The 24,056-nt window shown below is 42.2% G+C and overlaps 2 protein-coding genes across 6 annotated transcripts in view; one reads left to right on the top strand and one right to left on the bottom strand.

Annotated features, from left to right (window-relative positions):
- OXNAD1 (oxidoreductase NAD binding domain containing 1) overlaps nucleotides 1–14,944 on the bottom strand; it is a 41,909-nt gene extending 26,965 nt beyond the window's left edge. The window contains exons 1-4 of one of the 4 annotated variants that reach the window (XM_039250582.1): nucleotides 14,563–14,944; nucleotides 9,042–9,197; nucleotides 7,153–7,282; nucleotides 6,814–6,877 (exon numbers count right to left, since the gene is read on the bottom strand). In XM_039250582.1, coding sequence (XP_039106513.1) covers nucleotides 6,814–6,877; nucleotides 7,153–7,274 — 186 coding nt within the window. In that variant the 5' untranslated portion in view covers nucleotides 7,275–7,282; nucleotides 9,042–9,197; nucleotides 14,563–14,944. The remainder of the gene's footprint in view (nucleotides 1–6,813; nucleotides 6,878–7,152; nucleotides 7,283–9,041; nucleotides 9,198–14,562) is intronic. The other 3 variants (XM_039250584.1, XM_039250583.1, XM_039250585.1) reach the window with 3 other exon arrangements.
- Nucleotides 14,945–15,163: 219 nt separating this feature from the next.
- On the top strand, nucleotides 15,164–22,098 carry DPH3 (diphthamide biosynthesis 3). 2 transcript variants are annotated; one of them, XM_039250597.1, is made up of 3 exons: nucleotides 15,164–15,386; nucleotides 15,885–15,959; nucleotides 19,640–22,098. In XM_039250597.1, the coding sequence occupies exons 1-3, from the start codon at nucleotides 15,279–15,281 to the stop codon at nucleotides 19,703–19,705; spliced, it is 249 nt and encodes an 82-aa protein (XP_039106528.1). In that variant the 5' UTR covers nucleotides 15,164–15,278; the 3' UTR covers nucleotides 19,706–22,098. The 2 variants fall into 2 exon arrangements, with proteins under 2 accessions (XP_039106528.1, XP_039106529.1); XM_039250598.1 differs by lacking the exon at nucleotides 15,885–15,959.
- Nucleotides 22,099–24,056: the final 1,958 nt, after the last annotated feature.

Raw genomic sequence — 24,056 nt, 5'->3', positions numbered from 1 at the left:
CCCAACTCCTTGCACAAGCCCATAATAGTTTATACAACCTGGGCCCTGCCTACCTCTCATCCTACTACCCTCCTCTGAGCATGCCAAGTTCATCTCTGTTCCTCTGCCAGAAAGAAATGCTGTGCCCATGGCCGGCTCTTTTCCTCTTGTCTTGGTTCCAGGGTTACACACCAATTTAAAACAGCACCCCCGCCCCCAGCCATTCTTGCCTCCCATGACAACTTACCCTATTTTATTGTCTTTAAGGATATATCACATCCACATTTTCTGGTTTATCTGCACCAGAATGAAGACCCACATACAGCAGGGCCTTTAGCTGCTTCATGTGCTGTTGTCATTCACGCGCAGAAAAATATAGGGGTAGGCACACAGCAGGCACTCAACACATGTCTGTTGGATCTAAAATAAAATCTATTTCATCTGATTGGATCTCCTAGCGGAATAATGGAAAAGAGGCCTGACTTTTAGATGACTTAATTTTTGAACTAAAGTTATGTCAGTGAAGAGCCCTGACACTATACATTTTGGATATTAACAAGTTCTAAGCATAGCTAAAACGTAGCAATATAGGCAGTGCCTACTGTATAGAACGAAGTAGTACACACTTCCATCATCACTGCATCTCGAGGTGAAGTTCATCACTGTTCCTACTTTACAAGGTGACCCATCCAAGGCAGTGAAGGAAATCAAGCACAGAGGTGGGGTTAACACTTGTTTATTCTACTCAACAAATGGGTAGTGAGTACCTATTCCATCAGCACTGTGCTGGATACTGTGGCTACAGCACTGCTAAGCCGGGCCTTTCCCCAAGCAGCCTGTCTCTGCAGGCTTCCACTCATAGCAGAGTGAGTTATTGCACCCTGACAAGCCACAGGCAGACTGCCAGGGCCATCAGACCACACCTCCCTGGGAGTTTTCACCAAGACAAGAGCTCAGCTCCCCTATAAGCCACAGAGCTACCTCTCAGTGGTGGATGCCTGAGGTTCCCCCCTACCCCCTGCCCCCGCTCCCCATGCTCTGCTGTCAGACTGACTACGGTAAGGCTGGAATGCCAACTGTTCATCCTAGGCTGGATAATCTCTACGAGACTCTCTACCAGACTCTGATAAGCACAGCAAATTCAGTGTCCAACTGTTAGAAACATTCCATACTAAAGAGATGCCTACCCTCATGCCCCCAAGTTGAAGGCCATTCCAGCATACAATCTTCCCAAAATGTGTAGGTGATGACTAGCAGAGGACTGTAAGGGTTAAACTCAGGACATGGTCCACATCTCCAGCTAAGCAGCCCAGTTCACCAAACCCAAGCCTCAGCAAAACCACAAGTCAAGCAGACTATCAGCACTCGGGAAACAGCACAGGGACCACAGGATCCCCAAGGTCTCTGTCCGAGGAGCCCAGCCATTGGACTTTATTAACGAACTACTGTGTCAGCTCCAATCTCTCCTTTCTTACATCCAGTAACACTTACATCAAGTTTTAATATGGAATAGAGATGAGAATATGTGAAATTTATCTTCCATTGTGTTGCGCAATTAAACTTCTCTGAACCAAGTGTCACATTTTTTTTTTTTTTGCTGTAGTAGAAAGAAAAAAGTTTGATATCAAAGGTCTGAGTTCAAGGGCTGAGTCCCCCATTTACTTAAACAAGTCCTGTAAATGTAGGCCCACGATGTAATTTTCATCCAAAACAGGGCAGCTGGGAGAGTGAAACAGGATGCTAGCCCAGGCAAATCAAGAATCAGAGTCACCACATTTAAGCCTCTGAAGTCTTAATTCCTCACCTGTGCAATGCCGGTGAGGATCCCTTCGCCTCCCTCCCAGGGTGGTCATGAGAATCAAGTAGCAGCCTGATATAATCTAGTGCTTTGTCAACAAAAGGGTAATGACACACATAAGGCATTTTTTGGATAAGGCTTAAACTTCTAAAAGAAGCAAACTAGTACAACTGTAAAAGGATTAGTGGTTTTTCCACAATCAATTAGGTGCATAAAATCAGTCTCTTCTGAGCACAGTCCCACTAGAATCTGAGGTAAAAGACTATGTATCACGCTCAGAGATACAACCCTAAAACCTAGCCTAGGGTCTTGCATATTTCCAAATAAACGCATAAGAATTAGTGATTGTAAAAATTCTTTCCTTACCAAACTCTCCCATCAAATTGATGGACAGAGGCCCTCTTGCTAATGGGCCAGCCTTCTAGACGCCAAGCAAAGAGTGACCCTCCCCTGAAATCTTAGTCTCGCCTCAACAATCCTTAGAGCATTATAATATCTTACTCATATCTCCTTGACATTTCCAAGGTTACCCAGAGTGCTTATTCTTTGATCCTTAAGAAAACTGTGAACTTGAACACAGTCAAATGTCATCTAATTCAGACCTCCGCTTCCTGCATCAGCATGACCTCAGGCTGGTTACATTTACAGCCTTAGATAAGAAGCATTACCATCATAATATGGTCATTCAATAAGTTCTTCAGAGGGAACTCAAGGCCCAACAAGGAAAAAATATTTCTGGGTGGGTGATGCTCCATTCTTTACCCACTCCAGGAGTGGCAGCAGGGTCCTTTGGCCTAGGAATAAGACACAGGGCTGGAATCCCTCTGGTCTAGAGAGCCGCCCCCAGCTTATCTCTAGGCTCCATTTCCTCTTTCATAAAATGCAGAAACCATCCTGTTCCAAGCCTACTTCACAGGCTTGAAGTGAGGGGCAAGTGGCATGCTGGGAGTTCTTTCTGTAACGTATACTTGCAATACAAATTAAAGGCAAGAGGGGTATGAGATGGTGTCCATTATGACCCAGTCTGAGGTACTGTTCATTCTGGCAAGTCCAAGGTCAGACTCCTGCTCTATGGCTAGGAGCCATCCTCTGGAGGGATTGGGGTGAGGCCTTCTGACCTTATCCCACTTAAGTTGTACCCTAGACACCATCTAGCTTTATTCAGCTCCTCCCAGCTCTTCCATTCTGTCAAGAGAGGAGAGGAAGTCAGAAACAGAGGGGAAAAAAAAGAGTTGCAAAAGGAAGGTTCTGCCAAGGCAATACCATGGTTACAATTACCCCTGTCATTTTCCAACTTTCTAGGCATTAAAATTCTTAGCTTTGCAATCATACTATTAGAGCTTGCATTAACTTTTTCTGTAGTTTTCTTAAACTTCACTCAAAATAACCCCTGAGAATCTCAATAACTTTGTCCTGTAAAATTCTGAAATGCTACTCTACTCCAGGGATATGCTCCACAGGCCAAATTTGGGTATTTTGGTAAATAATGTTTTACAGGAATGCAGCCACTCAGATTTGTTTCTATGTTGTATATGGCTATCTCACACAACAAAAGCAGAGTTTTGTAGCAGTAACTAAGACAACATTGCCCATGAAGCTTAAAATACTACCCAGCCCTTAACAGACCAAATATACCAAACCATGTTCTTGCTCTACCTGCCTCAAAATACAACAGAAAAGAGTATAGTCCAAGCTTGTTAAATAAACTCATTTTTCTTCAAAACTGGCAGGATTTCACTTTAAAAAAAATTTTTTTAATGTCTTATTTATTTTTGAGAGCACGTGAAAGAGGGAGACAAAGGATCCAACATGGCTCTGCGCTGACAGCAATGAGCCCTATGTGGGGCTTGAACCCATGAACTGCAAGATCATGACCTGAGCCTAAGTCAGATGCGCAACCAACTGAGCCACCTAGTTGGCCCACAAGATTTCACTCTTTAAACAGAAATACTAACAAATCACACATTTACAAAATGAGCATTTTGTATGTTGAGCAAGCCAAAAAGATAAAAGTATTTTCAGATTTATCATCAGTGGGAAATCTATAAATTCATATTCATTCACATCCATAAATCTACTATGCTGAGCTAATTTTACAGACTTTTCAAAAAAAACACATCAGCCTAAAGCTGAATTCACAAACACTGGGTCTTAAAGCAATTTTCTTTAGACTTACGTTGAAAAGTAGGGCCTAAACAATCCTCTTTTAAAGTGTATCGTACTATTTTATGAGAAATTTTATTGTCCAGAGCGCTTGGGTGGCTCAGTTGGGTAAGCATTTGACTTCAGCTCAAGTCATGATCTCACAGTTCATGAGTTTGAGCCCCACATCAGAAGGCTCTGTGCTGACAGCTCAGAGCCTGGAGCCTGTTTCATATCCTGTGTCTCCCTCTCTCTCTGCCCCTCCCCTGTTCATGCTCCATCTCTCTCTCTCTCAAAAGTAAACAAAAAAAATTTTTATTGTCCCTTTTGAGCTATTCAGTTTTATATTTAACTGGACAGCATGACAATATTCAAAACAACTTTATAAATAACAGATGAATATATTATTTAAAAATACCTAGTTTTTCCAGATGCATGGGATTTCACAAAGTATAAATATGTAAATATTTCACTATAAAATACTATAAATTGTTTTTTGGATGTGCTTTGGCAGTCTAATAAATAATAATTGTTCTCTTAGGGTTATATAACATTTTAGTATTTGTTACGTGAGTTTTTTGGGAGAGGGATAGACAGATCACCTTCCTTTTCTTCAGATTGTTAGGTTCTCATATATAAGAAATGATTAGATTTTATACTTACAACAAACAAAAATACCCCAGCATGATTTTTATTTTTAGAAAAAAGGAAGACATGAGAAGGAAATTGTCATTTTGCATCACAGATATATTTGTAAAAGATACTCATATTGCTAAGTAATTGTTATTTTGTTATGCTATATAAATCTACTCTTCAAATTTATATGTATATATGCATATACATACATATTATAAATGTTAATATACATGTGCGCATGTTTAATTAGTTTTAGGAGTGTAACACTGATAGTGCTCTCCTTTTATTAGCTTATTGCTTTGAATTTTATTTTTTTGAAAATTATGGAAATATCTGAATCTAAACTTAAATATTTCTAGAATCCCACTTCATGTTGTATCTATGTGTATGTTTTTTTTGTTTTTTTTCTAATGTTTATTTATTTCAGGGAGAGAGAGAGAGAGAAAGAGCACTAGCAGGGGAAGGGCAGAGAAAGAGACACAAAATCCAAAGCAGGCTCCAGGCTCTAAGCTGTCAGCACAGAGCCAGATATGGGGCTCAAACTTACAAACCACAAGATCATGACCTGAGCCAAAGTAAGACAGTTAACCAACTGAACCACCCAGGCACTCTAAGTGTATGTTTTTTTGGGTTTTTTTTTAATGTTTTATTTATTTCTGAGAGACAGAGAGATAGCATGAGCAGGGGAGGGTCAGAGAGAGAGGGAGACACAGAATCTGAAGCAGGCTCCAGGCTCTGAGCTAGCTGTCAGCACAGAGTCCGACATGGTGCTCAAACCCACGAACTGTGAGATCATGACCTGAGCCCAAGTCGGACGCTTAACCGACTGAGCCACCCAGGTGCCCCATGTTATTTTAATATAAAATGATTAACTCCCCCAAAAAAGTGTATCCTACTATTAATACTAAAAAAGTAAATTCCTGCAACAATGCAATTTCTGACCATGTTTACAGAAACATAGGAGTTTTTTTACTGCTAGTTTAAATATACAACACTAAGCTAAATATATCTAACTATATGAAGATTCACTCAAAAAGCAAAATCAAATATCCAATTTATGTTTTTAAAAGAAAATGAGGTTACTCACTGAGGTAAGGGGTGAGGCTCCTTTATTTCCCAGCCCTTGACACCCCTTCAGGTGGTAGATTAGTTTTTTAGAGTCTGAATATGGTGGGAAAAAATCTGCACATGGGAAGGGTAACAAGAGCTCATCCACCTTCCTTTCTCAGATGTTAGTGTTTTCTCCTTTGATGAAATAAGCTGTTCTGAAGTAGGGACAAGAATAAGGACTTTGAGACATGGTGCCAAAAGGAACAACCAAACAAAAAAGAATAGGAAGAAAAAAAAAGAAGTAAGCTACTCATAACATGTAGGCTATTAAAATTCTCCCTAAAATATAACCCTAAACATTATACCTGTGAGGGTAGGTCCCTCAATTGCTGCCACACTCCCTTCAACAAAAATTAATCCATTCAGGATCAAGAAGATGTGGTCTATACATACAATGGAATACTACTTGCCAATGAGAAAGAATGAAATCCTGCCATTTGCAGCAATGTGGCTGGAACTGGAGGGTATTACGCTAAATGAAATAAGTCCATCAGAGAAAGACAGATATATGTTTCACTCATATGTAGAACTTGAGAAACTTAACAGAAGACCATGGGGGGAGGGAAGGGGGAAAAATAGTTAAACACAGAGAGGGAGGGAGGCAAACCATAAGAAGACTTAAATACAGAGAACAAACTAATGGTTGATGGAAGTGGGGGAGAGGGAAAAGTGGGTAATAGGCATTAAGGAGAGAATTTGTTGGGATGAGCACTGGGTGTTGTATGTAAGCGATGAATCACAGGAACCTACCCCCAAAACCAAGAGCATACTGTATACACTGTATGTTAGCCAATTTGACAATAAATTATATTAAAAAAATAAAATAAATCACTGTATTATATACCGTAAACTAACTTAACGTTGTATGTTAACTATACTTGAATTAAAATTTTTAAAAACTTAGTAAAAAAAATCAAATCCAAAAAAAATTAATCCATTCATTCTAAGTTTTTTAAAGGAAAAATATGAATATCTGCTTGTCATCTTTTCAAATCAGTTGTCATATGTCCTATCAGCAAGGTTCTGAACAAAAAAATAACAAACTGTCCCAGACTGTCCTTCAGAGGGACCGAGGCACTCCCGGGGAGCCAGTCGTAATGTGTGCGCCGTCCAGCCTAGAAACTTGCCATAAGCCCAAAGATACAAACCTCCCGTCGACTGACATTTGCGGTTCTCTCCAAGTGATCAGTTTTCCTTTTGGATTTCATTATGCTTTAATAGAAAGTAAAATTAGATTATTAAGTATTATCTTCAAAAAAATAATTAAATTAGTTTCCCCTGTAAGATCATGACTATCCAAAATGCAATGTCACATCATGGATCCTAGAAAGTGGTCAATGTAAATCTGCACGTCTAACTAAAGCTTCACAGTCTACTAAAGGCATGCATAGTTAAACATGATGTTCTGATATGCCTTCAGGTGTCCCACGGCCATCCACAAGCAGGTCTTTGAACCATATCAAATGAAACTAGGGGCCGAAACTCACCTCGTTAGAGTAAGGTGGCGCAAAGCACTGGATGTCAACCTCCGCCGTGAAGCAGCCTGAGTGCAGACGGTACCAAGAGAGCTTCGCAACAAGCCATGAATCATAACAGCAGCACATGCCATGGTGCTTCCTGGGTGCACAGGAAAGTTACAATATTTTAAGAAAAAGTAGGGAAATATCAGACTATTTTAGGGGCCAGTGAAGAAAAGTTTGGATTTGTGTTGGTTCTGTTATGCGCTGATCTAACAAAACAGCAAAGCTATTAAAGGCCTAACTCTTCTCTGACATAGATTCTGCCACTATTTAGAGCTGATTCAACTGATTTCCACAGTACGGACATTACGTAATTAGTGGTGTCATCAAATATTCATGCTATTAGTTTCCACAATCACTAACCAAGCTCACGTGACTAATCTTATGCTATTATGGGAGACTAGATTTTATAACTGTCCAATAATTCTATCCCACCCAAAGAGCATATTAGTCTTTAACATTTCTTGCTATATAAAGTACAAGGAGCAACTTTTCTGAGGTTCACAGCGATGAAAAAAACCAATCACACCTACATGCGGTAACACAGATGAGTATCATTAATATCATGCTGAACGAAAAGAATGGAAACCAGACTCCAAAAAGCATATATTCTGTGAGTCCAGTCATATAAAGCACAAAAACAAACTAAATTAATCTTATCAAGTCAGAAATCAAGGTAGCAGTTATCCTTGGGGAGGTAATAATCACTATGCTGCTTCTTAATCTGAATGCTGACTGCACGGGTATTTTCATTTTGTAAAAAGTCATCATCAAACCACAGAAGATTTCTAGGGTATTAAAGATACTCTGCAGGATACCATAGTGAGAGTGACAGATACATTTGTCTAAATCCACAGAACACACAATACCGCGAGTGAGCTGTAAACTACAGCCTCTTGGGGAGGGGGTTCATCAACTGTAACAAATGTACTGCTCTGGTGGGGGATACTGATGACGGGGAAAGCTATCCATGTGTGAAAGGAGGGAGTACACTGGACATGTCTTTACTGACCCCTCAATTTTACTGCAAACTTAGAACTGCTCTAAGAAAAAAAGAAAATAAAAGAAAAAAGCCTTAAAAATTAATCTATCTTCCTAGAATTTAAGTACTTCTGTCTGTAAATTTCAACAAAACATAAAAAACAGAAAGATTATCCAACACTGCAATTAAAAAACCTATAGGCTTATCAAAAAACAGCACTGATCATGAGTCAGATGATCTATTTTTTTTTGGTTCTGTTATCCTCTGCCAATTTCTGAATATTTCTTTGCCTCAGATGGTCTCTTTTAACATGTTATACTGCCATAAATATCTGTCCTATGTTAGAGAATATATGAAAATGTATGTAAATGATTTGAGCTCTTTGAAAGGTATTATATAAATAATTGTAATCAATTTAGTGTTAGGAAAATTCAAGCTACGTGTGTTTATATTCCTACTCCATATTTGTTAATTTAGTACTTCATCTGACAAATACTTATTAAGAGTCCATTATGTGGCAGGCACTGGGGATATAGACATACACAAAACAAAGACTTCTTAGCTTACATTTTAGAAAATGGAGACAGAAAACAAATAACAGTAAATAATGAAGGGATGGTATGTCAGTTATAACCAATCATATCAAAAAGCACTTCTAACTAGTCTTTTAAAAAAATAAAAAATCTACTTCCTGCCACAGTACATCGTAGCATCACTGTGGATATGAAGAGGCTACTCACCATTGTTCTCCCTAGTAAACGAAAGAATAAGGTCTTTCATCTCATGTAAGACTACTAAATGTAGCTTCTCTCCTTTGAATGTGCTAAACCTAAAATGGTGCATTCATTGTTGAAAGAAAGAAGGCGAAACTTACTTTAGAAGTCCATGAGATTTTAGAAGTCATTAAATATGTGGCTGGCTGACTGACTGACATGCAATACTTTGGTCCTGGAATTATACGGGGACCTTTGGATATACACCAGTTGGAACAAGGGCGGTGTTTCCATATACTGAAATTCTCACAAAGCTCCTGCAATGGCAGAGACAACATGTAAGAACCAAGTTCTGGGAAACTGTTAAAGGGCACTCCTAGCTGCAAAAGGGAAGGCTCATTATAATCAGCAAGCATCTCCTCACAGCGAGTCTGCACTCAACTACCTCCTATCCATCAATTCTTCCTCCTTGGGTTTCCACCTTTCTCTTCTGATTGTTTCTCTTATTGCTATTGCTTCCTTTTTTCAGCTTCCTTGGCATGCTTTAACTCTTGCTACCTAGGATATCCACCCCATGAAAGTTCAGATCAATGGTTGGAATGATACAGTTATATGTTACTTAAGGTCAAGTCCCCTGATAAAACTTAACTGATATATAGTTAATGTGGTAACACTGTCTTGGCTCAATGTTTTAGACAACTGTTGCTAAAACAGATTGTCTTCAATTAAGATATGCCTTTTGGTGGTTATGCTATTTAAAGGGTCTACTGCCCAACTGAACTTGAAAATAAAGAAATGGGGTCACTCGGATGGCTCAGTCAGTTAAGGGTCCGACTCTGGATTTCAGCTCAGGTCATGGTCTTGGGGTTCGTGAGATCAAGCCCAGCATCAGGTTCCAGGCTGCTAGTGCAGAGCCTGCTTGGGATTCTCTCTCTCTCTGTCTGCCCCTCCTCCACTTGCGCTCCCAAAATAAATAAACTTAAAAAAAAAAAGAAAAGAAAGAAATGTTAATTTTTAAAAGCTGTTCTCTCTAAAATCTTATTTTTTTTAATGCTAGTAACCATGACCAAGAGTGCCATCTACTGACATATAAAGGGTATTTTTATCAAACTGTTGAAAGGGCATCCAAAAGCAATAAGGTAGTGAAAATAAAAACCAAAACCTACCCATTTTTTAACATACATCCAATGGTTTCATATATTCAATATAAGTATTTAATTACCTCTTAAAAATTAACATAGATTAAGGATTTTCTAAAATGACACAAAAAAGAGTACCTCATCAATGTTTCTATTCTCACAGGCCTTATTACCTCAACCAAAAAATTCTTAAATTAACTCTATTTCAGAAACAGAAAATCATAAATGCCAATTAAAACATAACCACTTATGCAGTAAAAAAAAATTACTGCAGGCAACAGATTAAACTTGATTTGAAATGAACTATACTGGTTTCTGTTCAGTAAGTACACTCTATTTAAGAATTGCTGGGGTGCCGGACACTATTCTAGGCCATGGAGGCACAGTAAAGAACAAGACACAGGGTGCTTGGGTGGCTCAGTCAGTTAAGCATCGGACTTCAGCTCAGGTCATGATCTTGTCTGTGGTTCTTCAGTTCGAACTCCACATCGGGCTCTCTGCTGTTAGCACAGAGCCCGCTTGGGATCCTCCGTCCTCCTTTCTCTGTACTCCTCCTTCACTCATTTCCCCCTCTCAAAATAAATAAGTAAACTTTAAAAAAAAAAAAAAAGAACCAGACACAAAGCTCTTCTCATCATGAAGTTTCATAACAGTGTGTCCAATCAATAATAAACAACAGATAATTAATGAGACAAATAGAGATTACAATGAGTATGATAAAGGAAGTGAATGGGGGAATATCAAGAAAGGTCTCTCTCAAGAGACGTGTGATGAGGAAGAGACAGTAAGGGCAGAGCCATCAGGCAGAAGCCCAAGCACAGAAACAAGCCTACTATGTTACAGGAACCACAGCCAGTTGGACTGGAGAGCAGGGAGCTAGGTGACAGTGACAAGAGAGGAAGTCCAGCAGGTAGACCTTTGCCAAATGACATCAGACCATGGAAAGAGTGTGGCCTTTATTCTAAGGACCATGGGAAGCAACTGAAAGCTTTGAATAGACCAGGAAAAGGTTTACATTAAAGGATCTAATTTACATTGATGGAATGACCGAATTTACATTTAAAGGACACCTCAGTCTACTATGTAAAGAATGGATCACAGAAGGGCAAGAGTCTCCAGTTATAAGGCTACAGTGTAAGATGAGAGCAAGATAAAGCTAAGAGATGGCAGAAGCAGATAAACAAGGAGCATATTTTGGAATTAGAGCCCTACGACTTGCTAACAGATTGGATGAGGTGTGACAGTAGTTAAAAAAAGATTGAGAGAGAGAGAAACCAAGAACACCTCAAAGAGCATTCATACACTGACATAAATTCACAGAACTATCCCGGCACCTGTTGATTCAGACTCCTAAGTGTCACTGAGGAAGCAAAGGGGCTTCCAGCATTTGGCAAGGGAACTCTAGTGGTACATAAGTTATGAGAATGCTTGACCTAAAATCAGTGGACCTGGGTTCAGGTCTGACTCCTTTGTACTTTTTCATCTAGGGCCAGTCACATCTTAACATTTTTAAATTCCAATGCCAATAGCACTTCACTGGATTGCTGAAAGGAACAAATGTCTATGCAAGTATCTGGCAAGCAAGAACCTTCCTAAAAATCAACTCAATTCCATTAACCCCTACCCTCTATTCCCTGCCAAAATACCTGGAGAGGTTATGGGTTTGATGCCTGCCAATAAACTCACCTCAAGCGCAACACAGTTTCTATTCGGAATTATAAACTAGTTCTAAATTCAATCACATGCTAAGAATTTTGGTCAATATTATTTTCCAGATCAGCAGTGTTAACATTTTGTGATTTAAAAAAAATGTTTTTAACTTTAAGTTTGTGATTGCAAATGATCCTATAGCTCCTAGTAAGTCTGCTTTTATCACACTCTGGAGGTCCCAAAACAGGTGTCCTTACAGAACATGTCCACTCCCTTTTAGGAATAAAAGTTTGGTAGTCACTGTAATGTTTAATTGAAAAATGCTGGGTAGGGTAAAACAAAACAACTGCATTACAAGTTTGGTTATGGTTTCACTTTCTCCAGCACAGTATGAACTCAGAATTGGGCAGAAGCATACAGGGAACCACTGCTGGCCAGACAAGGCATATGCCCAAGGGCTGGCCGGATGAAAACAGTATGAAAAGCCAAGGAGACTCCCAAATCTAGGCCTCAAGGGAACAGCACTGGTCTAGCAGAAAATCTCAGCAGTCTGAGCTCCAAGCCTGTAGTTTCATCTAGGTCTGCTTCAACGCCATCCTATCACAGATGCCATCCAAGTTAACGAAGAGCCTAGGCCGTGGCGTCCGACAGACCTGAGTTCTCACCACAATTTAACGCCACTTACCAGCCGTGCTTCTTTTTTTTTTTCTTTCTAGGAGAGAGAGAGAGAGACAGCGTGAGCAGGGGAGGGTCAGAGAGAGAGGGAGTCACAGACTGAAACAGGCTCCAGGCTCTGAGCTGGCGTCAGCACGGAGCCTGACGCGGGGTCCGAACCCACAACCGCGAGATCATGACCTAAGTGAAAGTTGGACGCTTAACCGACTAAGCCACCTAGGCGCCCCTTACCAGCTTTGCTTCTTAGGCAAGCTCTTTATTTATTTATTTTTTAAATGTTTTTTGTTTGTTTGTTTGTTTTTTATTTCTAGGAGAGAGAGAGAGACAGCATGAGCAGGGGAGGGTCAGAGAGAGAGGGAGTGACAGACTCTGAAACAGGCTCCAGGCTCTGAGCTGGCAGTCAGCACAGAGCTCGACGCGGGGCTCGAACCCACGAACCACGAGATCATGACCTAAGCGAAAGTCAGACGCTTAGCCAACTAAGCCACCCAGGCGCCCCTTAGGCAAGCTCTTTAGCCCTTAACCAAGTTTCCCAATGTTGACAATGCGATTAATGACACCTACACCTCACTGGGCTGCTTTAATGACCTCAAACATACAAACCATCTGATATCGCGCCTGACACAGAGTGTTCATTACTATTAATAAGTAGTTCGCTAGTTTTTCTCCTTCATTTTAGGTAATACATACTTAAAAAGAGTTGGAAAGTTACAAACAAATTATATATTTAAAAAAAAAACTACCCAACAACTCCTGTAACTGCTAGGGCTATTAACCTCAGATTTTAAAATTCCCCAGCAAATTGATTTTGCTGGGTCCAAACTGCTTTCTAAATGGCCTACCAGTTTAGACTTCCAAGAACCAAATATGAATGCACTCATTTCTGCACATTCAAAAATGGCTCACATCTTTAATTTGTAGATACTTATGCTGAGAGAAACTGAAGAACTAAAGATGGTTCCCAACCTCAAAATGATCACTGGGACAACTGAACACAGACCCGGGAAGACCGCCCCTTCTCCTTCTGTCTCTGAGACACTACCTGGGAAGTATCTGTGTCCACAGAGATGCAGGGAGCAGCCACGGAGCTGGGTGGGCTTTGCTGGGATTTCTCCTTCGCCCACTCAGTCACGCCAGAATCATCCCACTAAATTTAACAAGTGTTTCCTCACTGCTGGGTAGGTCTCCAATTATGCAAATGTGAGGCCTTGGAGATGACCTTCTACCAACTTCTTTAATGTAACCTCTTGATTTTCTTCCAAAGACGCCTCTGCCTTTAAGCTGTCAAGCCTTAAAAGAGCTAAACCAGGTGGAGCTTCGCCTCAGTGTGCACAAAATTGGTAACTTCATGCAAACTTTTGAATACGTGTACACAAACAAGCATAGGCATATGTGTGGATGTAGGTGTTACCCACACACCATGTAAATATAAACGAAATATGGTTTATACAATTGCTAACCAAGTAAAACGGGTAATTTCCTTGCAAAAGTGGAATGTTAGATCTGAACGTGATCTCGTAAATCATCTCTAATCCAATCCTTTTTTAGTCAGAAGAGAAAATAAGCCTCAAAGGATGTAAATATCCAGCTCCCAGAGCAAGTTCCCCAGAGTGAGATTCTGACCCCAGATCTATTTCTCAAAGAGCCTTTTTCAAAATGCACTGCATTCCTAAATTTGAGTAAATGTGTAGTGATGGAGCGATACCACCTACGCCCCCCACCCACCTTGGAATCTCGTTGCAGTACAACAGGCACTAGTACTGCCTTCAAGACAAAGCACCTTCGATTTGCATTTCACTTCAAAAAGTATACAGAGGACTCAGGATAATAACTCTGTCGGCAGACACCATTCCTTTTACAAAAAGGAAACCTGGTTCAAATAAATTAAGTACTCTGTTCGGAAGCTTTACGGACAGACTGGGTCTTCATTTGTAGTCGGGTGGTTTTGGCCAAGACACCTTATCTTAGTTTGAACATCTAAACTAGAGTAACAGGGTTGATATAAGAAGCATACTTAGAGCAATACCCGGTATATAGCAAACCCCCAGTAATAAAAGGTGATGTTTACTATTATTACAAATCATTGTCATTAATAATGATATATGCTTGCAAACACAGGACTAGAACTCCACCTGCCTTCCCAGTCTTGGTCCTCTCAACAATACAATTTAGGGCATTTGAAGATAATCTGGGATAAAGAAGAGAGTCGGGGATGTACCTGAATAGCCCAGTGCAGCCAAGAACTACAAATTAGGCGTCTCCCTGAGCTCAAGGTCACTCGGTGAATCAAAATTCCAAGTGAACTTTTCGTCCGTCATCGGCGAGGCAGGAAGGTGGAGGCAGAAAGGGAGGTCCGGGGAGGCGGAGGTGCTCCAGCCGCCGCCTGAGGCCTAGCAGACGAGCGCCCTCCTCTCCCCAAGAGCGTTGAAGGCCGGGGGGATGCCACCGATTCCGCAGACTAAGGTCCAAGCCTCTCTAAACCCGGAGGACTTGAGCTAGCACGACAGCCGCAGGGAAGGGCCTCCACGCCTCCGGCGCGCCGCGGAGACCTAGCTCGAAGGCCCACCAGAGCTCCGCCAACCGCGCGCGAGAGCTTCCGGTGTCCCCGACGGTACGTCAGAGGAGCGTGAGAGATCCCCGCAAGTTATTGGTCGCCGCCTCCGACAGTCGGATCGGTGAGCCCACCTCTAGCAGTGAACGCCGTCGTCCAGTGTCTCCGCCCCCTAGTTCAGCCCATCTCCATGGTGACCGCTACCCGGTCACCCATTTGGCCTTAAATGCCGGCGTTGCGTCATTGTGTATGCGCCGGAAGTGATAATTCCTGAGCCGGCGCGCGGTGACCCGCCCCGGCTGGGGCGCGCGCGAGGGAAATCAGACTGTCCCGGAGTAGTGTTGGCTGGCGGGGGCGATATATACCTGCCTACCGCAGTGACAATGGCTGTGTTTCACGACGAGGTGGAGATCGAGGACTTCCAATATGATGAAGACTCGGAGACCTATTTCTACCCCTGCCCCTGTGGGGATAACTTCTGCATTACCAAGGTAACTTCAGGGCCCCTCCCGGCGACTCGTCGGAGCCGGCGCGATTTCGCTCTTGCCGCCTTCCTTCCGCCGTTCCGTCACCGTGCGGCTCACGCTTATCCACGCCCTTTTTGTCCTGTCTCTGAGTCGCCGTAAAGTTGATACTCTGATCTGTCAGTGGGCACATCGTTCTGGCCTTTAGTCAGACCGACGGCTGGAAGATGTGGGTGGGAAAGACTGGATGGCGGGGAGCTTCGATCTTGCCATCCTCCTACATTGAGGGTCCCACTTCAAGTCTTCCTAGGGGTTTGGGGGCGACTGAACCTCGGCTAACCTTCCCGGGTTATTTTCAAGTAGCGCTTTGCGGGAGAAAAAGTTGATATTTCTCTCGGCAGGCCTTTTTGGCCTTCTCATACCTTGTGGGGAGACGAGCCACAACGGAACTTGTAAGGTTGGAAAGAGTTTGGGAGGAGATCGCAACGGGAAGACAATGCCATACGGTGTTTGATTTTGTTATAGGAAGATTTGGAGAATGGGGAAGACGTGGCAACGTGTCCTAGCTGCTCTCTGATTATAAAAGTAATTTATGACAAGGTAAGTAGCCGAATTTTAAGAGGTGTGGGGAGGGGAGTAGTGGTTGGGAGGCAAGGACCTAAAGCAGTCTGTGCTAGTAAGTGCAGGTAACTCATTTTAACTTTGGAGAAGGCAGTAAAGAAAACCGCATAGCTAATGAAAATTATTGATTACACCTTAAATAGAAAATCATAAAGATTGACAGCCTGTATTCCTCCTTTATTTGCTAAGTAATTAAAATTGTTGAGAGCTCCTAGACTTATCTTGGAGGGAACAATTGTATAGTGTTTCTTACCTGGTTTATATATATAGGACTCTGCATTGTCATGTCATAGCGGCAGTTTTACAGATGCATTTTGGTCTTTAATTGTCTTTTTGTTTTTCACTCAAGGATATTGACAATAGAAAATAAATGTTCTTATTACCCACCCCTACCCCAGCTTTTGGTCTATACTTTGAATGGACTCTTAAGAAGCTTGACATTGCTTCATTTCTCTTTTTTTCTTTTTAGCGGGGGTGGGGCTGTGGGGGAGATATAATTGACATATAACAGCTTAACATTCTTAAGAATAAGCTCTAAAATAAGTATCACGAAGGTAAAGACAAGGCATTTAGTCTTATGAGAGAAGCAGCCTATAATCTGGAAGCTTACAGATTTATTCCTGTATTAAAATGTGTTCTGGAACAAAAAGAGAACAGAGTAAGGGAGAGTAGGAGGGCTTGTATGAGAGGAGGTTGCAATTTTAAACAGGGTGGTCAGGGCAGGCTTTCCCAAGAGAGGTCTTATTCAGCAAAGCTTTAAAGAGGTGAGGGAGTGAGCCCTGGGGGATAAAAACAGTTCCATAAGGGGAGCTTTCAGTAGACAGGCCCTAAGGCAGGAACAGGTCTGTTTTTATTGAGGAACAGCAAGTGTGACCAGAGCAGAGTGGATGAGGGTGAGAGAGAGTAGCCCAGGATGAAGTCAGTGGAGTGAGGCAGATCACAGAGGTGTTTATGCGCCACTTTAAGGACTTTTGCTGTTGCTGTGAATGACACAGGACCACTGGAGGATTCTGCTGTGATCCAACTGAAGTTAAAATGGAGTCACTCTGGCTGCTGGGTTCAGAGTAGACTGGGAGGCAGCAAGGATAGGAGTTAGGATATGGCAAGGGGAACAGTTAGGAGGCTGGTAGGCGAACCAGAGGAGGAGATGGATGGCTTGGAGCAGGCTGCAGCGAAGGAGATCGTGAAAGGTGGTTGGATTCTGGATACACTTTAAAGGATAACTTTTTTTTTTTTTTTACTGGTTGGATATAGGATACGAGAAGAATCAAAGATGATTTCCACATTTGTGGCCTTCGTGACTAGAAGGTTGGATTTACCACCAACTGATGGGGAGGTGTCTGCAGGTATAGGGGCAAGAGTTGGATGTACTAAGTTTAGGAGGCCTACTTTTGATCCACGTGGAGAGCAAGTGAAAGTGCAATTTGATGTGCAGGTCTGAGTTCAAAGAGGGAGACAAATCAGCTGGTGCTGTAAATTTAGGAGTTATCAGCACACAGCATTTAGAGCCATGAGATTGGGTGAGATGACCAGAGCTGTGAATACAGATAAAGACGGACAAAAGAAAGGACCCCTCCCAACATTAAAAGGTCAGAAAGGGAAGCAGTGAATCAGCAGAGCTACCTGAAAAGGAAGGAGGAGGAAAACCACCAGTGTCCTATCCTGGAAGCCCAATGAGAACAGGTGTAGGAAGTGAACTCCCTTGTCAGGTGCGACCCAGAGAGAACTAAAAATCAACCATCGGCTTTAGCAGAGAGACCATTTGTGATGGTGGTGAGAGCAGTTTTGATGGAGTAATGGAGACAGAGCCTGAATGGTGGAAAATTTATTGGAGAGAATAAGAAGAGAATAGGAAACTGCAAGAGGAAAACTTTCTTTCAAGGATCTGCCGCAAAGGGGAGCAGAGACATGGGGCACTAACTGGTGGTGATAGAGGATCAGGAGAGGGTTTAAGGTGATAGACATTCAGCTGCATTGGTGAATGTAGACACAAGAAGTTAGATTTAACCAGGGTTGTGGTTTTGTCAAATAGGTAGGAAGGAGTGAGAGAAGAGGAATTGTGATAATTGACCGTGGACTTGGAAGCAGGTCCAGAAAACACAGAAAGGAACAGAGATGATACATCTTATGACATAAGAGTCAAGGTTGGTGGGTGTTAGAGAGGGAAGGAGAGCAGTGGCAGAAAGGAGCAACCAGTCCATCCAGTCTTGGTGGTACCGGCGCTCTGAGGGAACACAGCATCGCCACTTGAGAGGCTATAGGGGAAATGGTATCCTTAAGGGGTGGCCTAGTCTCGAACCCAGCATTATGGTCATTTGGAGCCAAATAACTCTTTGCTGTACAGAGCTGCAGGGTGTTCAGTAGCATCCCTGGCCTCTACTCATTTGATGCCAGGAGTACCTTCCCCGAATGTCTCCAGGTACTGCCAAATGTCCCCTGAAGACAGAATCGGCACGCCCTTCCTCCCACCTCTTGAGAACCACTATATTAGAGGGGGAAGGTGCAGGAATGTTTTAAAGAAGGGGGTGAGACTGGAGCAGTGTGCTGGTGATGGACCATACATTTCCAAGAGCCGGCTGGGGTCAGAGAGGAGGCTCCAGGTGCTGGGCAGGAGTGAGAGAGCGATGACACGATCCAGGCTGACCCTTCTGGGGACGAGAGTAGGAGATAAGGGGTACCTGGAAGGCAGAGGTTTCTTGTAGCTGACGTAAGCCAGGAGAACTCATCAGAGACTGAACTGCATTTACAGCATAGCTGACGCTGCGGATTATCTGTGTGGGCAAACACATAAAGAGCTATCCCTTTTAGTTAGGAGAAGTAATTACCGGGGACACCTGGGTGGCTCAGTCACTTGAGTTTCTGACTTTGGCTTAGGTCATGATCTCACGGTTCAAGCCCTGATTTGGGCTCTGCGCTGAAGGCTCAAAGCCTGGAGACTACTTTGGATTCTGTGTCTCCCTTTCTCTCTTTGCCCCTCCCCTACTTGTGCGTGCGCTCTCGCTCGCTCGCTCTCTCTCTCTCTTAAAAATTAAGACTTTAAAAAAAAAAAAAGAAGTAATTGCCTTCAAGAGGCTGGGTATATGAATGACCAAATATTGAAACTGGGAAGTTATAGTATAGTAGTTAATCAGAAACTTAAAAGGCGTGACATTTTTATAAATGTGATTTCAGACAGGTGGATGCTCTGTGGTGAAGGTGGGCATGGTTGTTTATAAGATAAGGTGCTTTGAATTAAATGTGAGTTCAGGACTAAAAACTGAAGCACCTTTAAGATTTTATTTGTGGTGCTGGGGCGCCTGGGTGGCTTAGTCGGTTAAGCATCCGACTTTCGCTTAGGTCATGATCTCGCAGTTTGTGGGTTCGAGCCCCACATCAGGCTCTGTGCTCACTGCCAGCTCAGAGCCTGGGGCCTATTTCAGAGTCTGTATCTCCCTCTCTCTCTTTGACCCTCCCCTGCTCATGCTGTCTCTCTCTCTCTCCTAGAAATAAATAAAAATATTAAAAAAAAAAAAAAAGATTTCATTTGTGGTGCTGACATTGACTCTTTGAAAAAGAATGGAAAAACTGATGGCTGGATTGATTCTGCAACAAAACAAAGTCTGATATTGAGGCATCTGTGACATGCTCGATGATTAATATAATTTCTTGTTCTGTCTTAGGATCAGTTTATGTGTGGAGAAACAGTCCCAGCCCCTTCCACTCACAAAGAATTAGTTAAATGCTGAAGAAGCCTTTAGGAATCCAAATACTGAACATTTGGGAATGAACCAGGCTGGAAATCAAATGCAAAATTACTGGCTTCTTCCCGAGGGCAACCATTCTGCAGCTGGCTCTTCCATGAGAGTATGGGCCCTTGCCGCTGGCTCCCAAGTTCACTCCAATTAAAGAAGCAAGTGCACGACACGACATGCCTGGATTTTGTGCTTAGATCTTTGAATTGTACGTGTTCTGAATTTTCCATGTGAATTTTGTGTCTTACACCTGATTTCTTCCTGATCCGATCGCAGCATCATCTACCTCAAAGTCGTTAGGATTCCTTAATAAAAAAGGGGGTTATATTTTTGGCTTAGTTATTAAAGTTATTAAAATTAGCCCTTTCTTTGAAATTGGACATCAGCTTTGCTGTTCTAAACTCAGATCAGCTGCTCTGTCCACATCGCACTTTCAGTTCCCACACCAAGCCAGTCTGAGGTCTTGCACTCACTAGAATGTTCATGTTCTGTGTAGCACACCACTTCCACGATACTTCCTGCATGGAGTTCTAGTCATGGTATTAAAGAGGAAATACACCGAGCTCACCATTTTTCCAGAGCGAAAAGTTAGTGAAAAAAAGTCGAAAAGTGAAATGATCAAAGAATCTGGAGTTTCCTTATCAATCTTCCACACGTTCCTTGAAAATTGGGACAAGACAAAAAGAAAAGCAGCCGAAGGAATGAAATTGGTAGCAGAACGAGAGGAGGATAATCCTGCTAACTTATAAATTAAGCGCTTGAATGGTTTTCCCAGGTCAGAGCAGACAATAACTGTGTGTCTGGGTCTTGTTTGTCTGATTGTTTTCAGGTAAAGCTAATGAAATTGCTTTTGAGATAGGGTTTGTATCAAGGCCTTAGGGCCGGCCGCAGTGCTTTCAGCGTTACCTCAAAATCAACTTGCTGCCCCTAAAAAGTAAAGATTCTCCACTCTTGCGTTTGCTGAAGATGAACTTGAAGAGGAGATGCCGATAAATGAACACGTCCCTGGAGATGCATCTAACAAGTGGTTATAAGCTGTACCTGAACCAGACGTGCACTCTTAAAAGAAGTGTTAAAAGAATTCATAAAGCTAGGCTGGAATTCTTTTAACACTTCCTTTGCTGCAGTGTAGTAGCAAGAAATCAGAATTACTTACACTAAAATTCAGAATTTTCTTTTATATACACAATTTTGCTGTGTGTTTATAGAATTTAAAAACTCACTGATGTCCAGCAGGTTGTTTGGGGAACAGTTCCTGCAATTGGAAAAAAATAGCTTGTCAGAACATGACCGGTCTGTCACTGGTTGATAACTGCACACACTCACCAAGGGCTTAAAACAATTAGGTGGCCTTTGAACACACACACACAAAACACCTTCCAGCAGCACGCTTATGTGCAGCCATTACATTAAATCAAAAACTGTATGCCAGAACTATGTGTTGTACGTGATACGGTGTTGTACAGCATATGCACGGAGTGAGAAGTCCCATTGCTGTTCAGTGACGCTGATGCCCCAGAGGAATCCGCCAGTGAATTGGAGCCAGCGGCAGCTTAGCCGAGAACAAGGTGTGTGCTAACTGCTGGGAATTAACTGCAAAGAGAAACGAACTGTCCCATGCTCAAACTTGATGGTTTTGTAAGTCCCAATATTAACTCCTTCAGCTGATGATGAATTTCAGACAGGAACAGGCACCCCTGATGTAGGTCTACTGCGAACATAGAAGGAATAAATGCCCAAGTCCAAACATCCCAGGAGAAAAAAGCTGCAGTGGAAATCGGTGATCAGTGATAATCTGCGGTGATAGGAGTGATTTTGTTTCCAAAGCCACTGACTTCATAAATTTGTTAACTACAAAAGGACAAGGCTTAGTCCTATGTTAAGCAGAAAGTAAAACCATGGTGTTTCGTGTATAACTAGAGTCCTTTGTGATATCAGGTGCCTTGTGTGTCTCACCCTGCCTTTCAGACCACCTCTGAGAACTGGTGTGTAATCCAGGCTGTCTCTTACTAGCTTTGTAGTCTTTGGCAAGGCCAGCTGATTTTTTACCTCTACAACTAGGAGACTCGATCAGGTGATTTCTGAACTGTCAGTGCTAGAATTTCAGGCTTCACTTGTAGGAGCTGAAATGGTCATTGAAACCTTTATACACTCAAAACTAAATCATGAACTAGTTGAGAAAGAGACTCCATGCTTCTTTAGTGACTTGATGTTACCACACTTCTGAGTTTGAAAATAAACTGTTTAAAGGATTCTGCATATATTTTAGTGTACATATCCAAAGCACTCTTTTGGGAAAGCACCCAGTGGTTCTGATTGCTGTGCATATTAATTTATTATCAGAATACATTTTATTGACATGCTAAATAAAATCACTCAAATTCAAATCTATTTGTTTTCATGTAGCTTTCTTCCCTAAATACCAACATTTTGTATTACAAGGTTTTGATGCCATTTTATATGAGGTAGAAAGCAGTCTAACCTGCTTTGGGAAATTTTAAGTAGGTTTATGGTACGGATGGTAGAGCTTTTAAATGGGAAAGAAATAGCCACTGTTTCTATAGTTTGGCCACAGGGTTTTTGGTTCTGGATAAAGCTATGAATCAACTGGCAGTTAGACAAAGACAGTTGACATTCTCAGGCAAGTAATTAAGTTTTTGATGGGAAAGAAAGCTGATATTTTATTTAAGGCTGTTGATCAACTTTTGCAGTTGTTTGAAGGCCCCGCTCTTGTCAGGACACCATTTGAACCTTAGTTCCTCTACTATAATCTTGGACAAGTTACCGAATCTTTTCGTATCTCTATGTCCTGGTCTGTGAAATGCAGACCATAACACTACCTTTTTCCTGTGGTTCATCTGTGGACTCATTCATTCAGAAAGTATTCGTGGAGTGCCTGCCAGATGTTAGGCACTCGGTAGGGTCTCTGCCACCATGGAGCCTACATGCAGGTGGCAGAGGAGAAATAAGATTACAGACTGTGGTTATGCCCCAGGAGGAAACTAGGTGATGTGACAGCGGCAGCAGGTGTATTGATAAAGGACACACAGAAGATATCTCAGGTGGGGCACTTTTTCTGAGACTTGAAGGGTAAGAATGAAACAGCCTTGTGAAAATGATTAAAGGAACCAGTGACTAAAACATTTAGCACAATGCCTGTCATATGTGAAAAATAAAGGTTAACCATTCTGATTCCAAAAGGAATTCAACACTGTTTTGAGCATTGACAGCATTCAATGAGGAGTGCAAATTATCGGACTCCCTTCCCCTGCACCTACTGAATCTAGGGGCGGGGTTTGAAAAGCTCTCCAAGTGGTCCTGATTCAGCTAACATTTGAGAACCACTGATCTAACACCGGTGTTCAAATTGGGCAGCACATTGGAGTCATCTGAGGACGTTTAAGACTGATGCCTTAGAGAAGCTGATTTAATTGGTCTGGACACCAGGGTTTATAAAGCATCTCCCTGGTGACTCTAATGTACAACTGAAGCTGAGAACCACTGGACCAGAAAAACAGGAAATTCATAATCACAAAGAACAGAGGATACCATTTTTTTTTTTTAGGTGGTCACACTTGCTTTGTGGACAAAGGCCTGTGGGCTCGGCTGTCCCTACACCCTGTATTCAGGCATGGAATCAGCCTTAGCAAGTGACCCAAGAGCCCAGTCTGGGCTAATGAACACAGTTGGAGAGTGCCAATCTGGGCAGTCTCTGGGCTACACCCCCTGTTCAAACAATCACATCGTTTCTAGCACACACTCTGGCTGCTAATTACATACCTTACAAAAGTGACAGCTTCTGCTGGTGTGAGTAATTAGGATATCTCTAATTCCGTTGGAGGATGCCTGCCACTCCCTACTTCCTACAAAGCAAATTGCTCATGATTACATATTTGACTGGGAAACTATTTTACAAATTATTCCTTGCTAAGGGCTTGAAACAAAGGACAAATGAATAGGAAATCGCAGTTAACAATACTATCCCCTGGCTCACAAAATGCTTAAACGTGGAAGGTGTATCTAAGGAAGTCAAATGGGGGCTATTTGATGAGGGAAAGGGTTCAGTAAGAAGTAGCTCCCAAATGGAGGTAAATGTCTAGAAAGGGATGAGGCATCCCAGTAAGTGGCACAGCGCCACAGGCGCTACTTCAGTGGGCATCACTTGGCACCAAGGCAAGTAGTTCCCGTCTGAGACCTGATCTTGGTAGCAAGGCCCAGACACTAAGCAAAGAATTGGGGGCAAAATTATTCTTAGAGGGGAACTGAGTTCTTGGATGGGGTCAAATGTTGAACCTTTGGATAAAGATGAATGCCAATTGAGGGTGGAGAAGAGGGGAAACAAACC

This window comes from Hyaena hyaena, unplaced genomic scaffold (genome assembly GCF_003009895.1).
Source record: "Hyaena hyaena isolate Hyena2069 unplaced genomic scaffold, ASM300989v1 scaffold_375, whole genome shotgun sequence".
NCBI classification, from domain to species: Eukaryota; Metazoa; Chordata; class Mammalia; order Carnivora; family Hyaenidae; genus Hyaena; species Hyaena hyaena.
This window is presented reverse-complemented; position numbering and strand designations above follow the sequence as displayed.

Coding starts and splice junctions, on each gene's coding strand:
- DPH3 (XM_039250597.1), top strand. CDS start 15,279: ATGGCTGTGTTTCACGACGAGGTGGAGATCGAGGACTTCCAATATGAT. Junction 15,387..15,884: donor ATAACTTCTGCATTACCAAG/GTAACTTCAGGG, acceptor ATTTTGTTATAG/GAAGATTTGGAGAATGGGGA. Junction 15,960..19,639: donor TAAAAGTAATTTATGACAAG/GTAAGTAGCCGA, acceptor GTTCTGTCTTAG/GATCAGTTTATGTGTGGAGA.